The sequence below is a fragment of the Nicotiana sylvestris genome, chromosome 12, assembly GCF_000393655.2.
Source record: "Nicotiana sylvestris chromosome 12, ASM39365v2, whole genome shotgun sequence".
NCBI lineage: Eukaryota > Viridiplantae > Streptophyta > Magnoliopsida > Solanales > Solanaceae > Nicotiana > Nicotiana sylvestris.
Window position 1 is genome coordinate 57,349,073 of NC_091068.1, and position 5,244 is coordinate 57,354,316.

General features: G+C 43.9%; 1 protein-coding gene across 1 annotated transcript; it reads left to right on the forward strand.

Annotated features, from left to right (window-relative positions):
* The first annotated feature begins 1,962 nt into the window (after positions 1-1,962).
* On the forward strand, positions 1,963-2,701 carry LOC138883076 (uncharacterized). Its single transcript, XM_070163736.1, has 2 exons — positions 1,963-2,428; positions 2,574-2,701. Exons 1-2 carry the CDS (start codon positions 1,963-1,965, stop codon positions 2,699-2,701), a joined length of 594 nt encoding a protein of 197 aa, XP_070019837.1.
* The last annotated feature ends 2,543 nt before the right edge of the window (positions 2,702-5,244 follow it).

The window sequence follows — 5,244 nt, forward strand, 5'->3', positions numbered from 1 at the left end:
CTTCAAGGGGCTATGTTGTACATTTTTTGATATAGATATCCACTTTTGAGGTATAGCCGGGGCCTTGTTGTCGGCGTTGTCATCATTGTCTTTTGTATCCTTAGAGGCTCCGTAGACGTATGCATTGGTTATGTACGGCTGTTGGATGGGTCTATGAACTATGTTGTAATTCTAACTCTTGTTTCACTGAATTGAAATTGTTTTGAATCTTGGAAACTTAACTACAGTTTAAGGTTGTGATGTAAAATGAACAAACAATGTTGAATGTCCAATCTTTCCTATTGTTTAAATAAATGAAAGCATGGTTTTCTTAATCATATAGAGTTGGGTAGAAAGTGTTTGATAAGGCTTGCTCAGTTGGGTTCACTCGATTGAGCACCGATCGCGCCTTCCGAAGTTGGGGCGTGACAAACTTTGTATTAGAGCCTAAGGTTTTGAAATGTCCTAGGATGTATTGGAGTCGTGTCTAGTAGAGTCCTTCTTATCGGTATGTAGTCGACCACATCTATAAGTTGGAGGGTACTTGGGCATTTAGGAATAACACCCTTCTTTGATATTCTGGATCATGTGGTGAAACTGTTCCCTCTCTAATTAGTGCATTGTTCTATCTTTCAGTAAATGGCACCTTAGAAGAGAGCGAGAATTAGCCAAGAAGCCACTGCCACCTCAGGAGTGGCTGATGAATCACTTCCTGATACTACGGGTGAGGGTAGTCGCCCTGCTATCACCCTGACTGGTTCTTCTATTCTAGAGCATACTACCCCAGTTCCTACACCTGCGGAGGGTACCATTATCCCTCTTATTGATATTCCTACTCCGCCTCCAGCCCCAACTTCCGGTTCTGGTATTTTGGATGGGGATCTTAGGGGAGCTATTTAGATGTTGACCCAGCTAGTGGCCTCTCGGGCCCAGAGGTCGAATGCTGCACCCAATTTATCTAGCCAGCAAGGGGATTCCACCAGTTCCAGGGCAAACAAATTTCTTCGGTTAGACCCCCCGGTGTTTATGGGTTCCAATCCAGGAGAAGACCCCCAGGATTTTATTGATGAGATGCACAAGACCCTCAGGGTTGTGTGCAATTGAGACAGAGGGAGTAGAGTTGGCTACCTATCGTCTGAAAGGGGTGGCCTATTCATGGTTTGAGTTGGGGGAAGTTTCCCGTAAGGAGGGGAGCCCTCCGGTAAGGTGGAGCGAGTTTGTCGATGCCGTTATAGATCATTTCCTACCTGTTAGGACAACGGCAGCCCATGCAACAGAGTTTGAAAATCTGAAGCAAGGTAGCAGGAGTGTGTGGGAGTACCACAAGGAGTTTGCTCGCCTGTCCAAGTATGCCATTCATATGTTGCCCACAATGGAGGCCAGAGTGCACCAGTTTGTTCAAGGCCTTAATCCTTTGACTATTACTGAGGCTTCTACGACTGTGTTGAATTCTGACATGAATTATGGAAATATGGTAGCATTTTTTTAGGCCATAGAGAACTATAAATTGAAGAATAAAATGGAGAGAGAGGGTGACAGTAAGGCCCAATCTACGGGCAACATGGGAGAGTCATTACGTGGGGGAAGACTAGCTTTTAGGGGAGGATCATCAGGGTTGTCCCAATCGGTTGCACAGTGTTCCGCCAGTGCACCGCCAGTAGGACCCAGCCAGAAATAGTGGAGTCATTTTAGGCCCGGTCAAGGCAATAGGGGATCCCATCAGCGGGGTTGATCAGGATAGAGGTCCCAGCAGCAGCAAAGGTTCCCGTTCCCCAGGTGAAGGAAGATGCACTTAGGGGTTTGCTATTTAGAGTTACCCGCATGTTATGGATGTGGGATGAGGGGTCATATTCAGAGGCATTGTCGTGTATCCCGCCAGGGAGCCGGTAGGGGCACAACATAGTCATCCAGTCCAACAGCTGCTATATCTTCAACCCCTTCTCCAGCTCGAGATGCCCAGCACTCGCAGGGCATGGTGCAGCTATGGGTGGTGTGCAGAGTTCAGGACGACCCAATCGGTTTTATGCTATGAGTGGTCACCAAACCACACAGGCTTCTCCAGATGTTGTTATAGGTATTCTAACTGTCCAATCTCATGAAGTGTATGCACTTATTGACCCTGGTTCCACCTTGTCCTATGTTACACCTTTTGTTGCTATGGAATTTGGGATAGAACCGGATAAGCTTCATGAGCCATTTTCGGTGTCTACTCTGGTTCGTGAGTCAATTACGGTTGCTCGAGTTTATAGAGGTTGTGTTGTTATGGTGCGAGGTAGAAATACCATGGCCAATCTTATTGAATTAGGGATGGTCGATTTTGATTTAATAATGGGAATGGATTGGCTTTATTCATGCTTTGCCAAACTTAATTGTCGTACTAGAACCATGAGGCTTGAATTTCCTAAGGAGCCCGATATTGAATGGAAGGGAGACAATGTAGTGCCTAAAGGTCAGCTTATTTTGTTACCTTAAGGCCGCGAAGATGATCAAGAGAGGGTGTATCTATCGTTTAGTTCAGGTTACGGACACTGATGCCGAGGTACCTAGCCTTTAGTCCGTACTAGTTGAGTATAGATTTTTGGATGTCTTTCCAGATGAACTCCCTAGGATCCCACCATACAGGGAGATCGATTTTGGAATCGATATGATTCCAGGCACACAACCTATATCAATTCCACCTTATAGAATGGCATCGGCTGAATTGAAAGAGCTAAAGGAATAACTGAAGGATTTGCTAGAAAAGAGTTTCATCTGGCCGAGTGTGTCACCGTGGGGCGCACCGGTCTTGTTTGTAAAGAAGAAAGATGGGTCGCTATAGAAGTGTATTGACTATCGGCAACTCAACAAGATCACAATCAAAAATAAATATTCCCTGCCAAGAATAGATGATTTGTTTGATCAATTGCAAGGAGCTACGTGTTTCTAAAAAATGACTTGCGGTCCGGGTATCATCAATTGAAGATAAGGTAGCAGGATATTCCAAAATCAGCTTTCAGAACTCTGTATGGGCACTTTGAATTTCTGGTGATGTCTTTTGGGCTAACAAATGCCTTGGCAGCTTTCATGGATCTTATGAATTGAATCTTCAAGCCTTTTCTAGACTGCTTTGTGATAGTCTTCATTGGCGATATTCTTGTGTATTCCCGAAGTCGGGAGGACCATGCTGACAATCTCAAGTCAGTTCTGTAGGCTCTTTAGCAACATCAATTGTATGCAAAATTTTTGAAATGTGAATTTTGTCTTGAATCTGTCGCATTCTTGGTTCATGTCGTCTCGAGGGAAGGAATTATGGTTGATCCTTATAAGATTGCAGCGGTAAAGAATTAGCCCTGACCTACCACTCCAACGGAGATTCACAATTTCTTAGGTTTGGCTGGGTACTACAGGAGATTTGTGGAGGAGTTTTCTACTCTTGCCTCTCCATTGACTAAATTGACAGAGAAAGCGGTTAAATTCCAATGGTCCGATGCTTGTGAAAGGAGTTTCCAAGAATTGAAATCAGGATTGACTACATCACCGGTATTAGCCCTACCATATGGTATGGAGGGATTTATGGTGTATTGTGATGCCTCAAGGATCGGGCTTGGGTGTTTGTTAATGCAACACGACAAGGTTATAGCTTACGCTTCTAGGAAACTCAAAAATCATGAAAAGAACTATCTAGTTCATGACTGAGAGCTTGCAGCAATGGTGTTTGCACTAATGATTTGGCAGCATTATTTGTATGGGGTCTATGTGGATGTATTTACAGATCACAAGAGCCTTCAATATATGTTCAAGTAGAAGGAGTTGAATCTGAGACAAAGAAGATGGCTAGAGTTACGCAAGGACTATGACATTGATATTCTCTATCACTCGGGAAAGGCTAATGTTGTGGCGGATGCTCTTAGTTGAAAATGTATGGGGAGCTTGGCTCATTTGGAGGCGTATCAGAGGCCGTTGACCAGGGAGGTTCACCGGTTGGCTAGTTTGGCAGTTCGCCTTGCGGACTCTAATGAAGGAGGATTAATTGTGCATAATAGGGCTGTATCAACGCTTGTGGCGGAAATGAAATAGAAGCAATTCAACAATACATTGTTAGCACAATTGAAATAGGGTAGTCATAAACACAAGACCAAAGCCTTTTCCTTTCGCATGGATGATTTGTACCCTACGGTACCAAGGCCGCCTATGTGTTCCGGATATTGATGTTCTCCGGGAGAGGATCATGGTAAAAGCTCATACTTTCAGGTATTCTGTGCGCCCAGGTTTTACGAGAATGTATCATGATCTCAATGAAGTTTATTGGTGGAATAACATGAAAAGGTAGATGGCGGACTTCATGGCAAAATGTCCAAACTATCAGCAAGTGAAGGTCGAACATCAAAGGTCCGGTGGATTGGCCCAAAGAATAGAAATTCCAATGTGGAAATGGGAGATGATTAATATGGATTTTGTGGTAGGGTTACCACGCACTCCGCGTAAGTTCGATTGAATTTGGGTAATCGTGGATCGATACACAAAATTAGCGCACTTCTTGCCAATTAAATCTACCTCACAGCGGAAAAGTATGCTCAATTGTATATTAAGGAAATAGTCAGATTGCATGGCACTCCAGTCTCAATCATTTCAGATCGAGGGGCTCAGTTCGCTGCCAACTTTTGGAAGAAATTTCAGCAAGGTTTTGGTACGTAGGTAAATCTTAGAACAGATTTCCATCCTCAAACCGACGGGCAAGCAGAATGGACTATTCAGATGCTTGAGGACATGTTGTGTGCTTGTCTCTTGATTTCAAAGGTAGTTGGGATAACCATTTGACACTCATAGAATTTGCTTACAACAATAACTTCCATGCTAGTATCCAGATGGCACCATTTGAGGCGTTGTATGGTAGGAGATGTAGATCTCCCATTGGGTGGTTCGACATTGGAGAAGCTAAATTGATAGGGCCGCACCTCGTGCATCAGGCCATGGAGAATGTCAAGATTATTAAAGTTGAAAACTGCTCAAAGTCGTCAAAAGTCTTACTCGGACGTTCGTCGCAGAGATTTGGAGTTCAAAGAAGATGATTGGGTATTTCTGAAGGTTTCCCAATGAAGGTTATCATATGATTTGCAAAGAAAGGTAAATAATGTCTGAGGTATGTTGGACCATACAGAATCATTCAGAGGATTGGTCAGGTGGCATAAAAGCTTGAGCTGCCACCCGAGATGTCATTGGTACATTCGGTCTTCCATGTGTCTATGTTAAACAAGATAGTGGGAAATCCGTCCACTATTGTGCCAG

Coding starts and splice junctions, on each gene's coding strand:
- LOC138883076 (XM_070163736.1), top strand. CDS start 1,963: ATGGGTGGTGTGCAGAGTTCAGGACGACCCAATCGGTTTTATGCTATG. Junction 2,429..2,573: donor AGACAATGTAGTGCCTAAAG/GTCAGCTTATTT, acceptor ATGTCTTTCCAG/ATGAACTCCCTAGGATCCCA.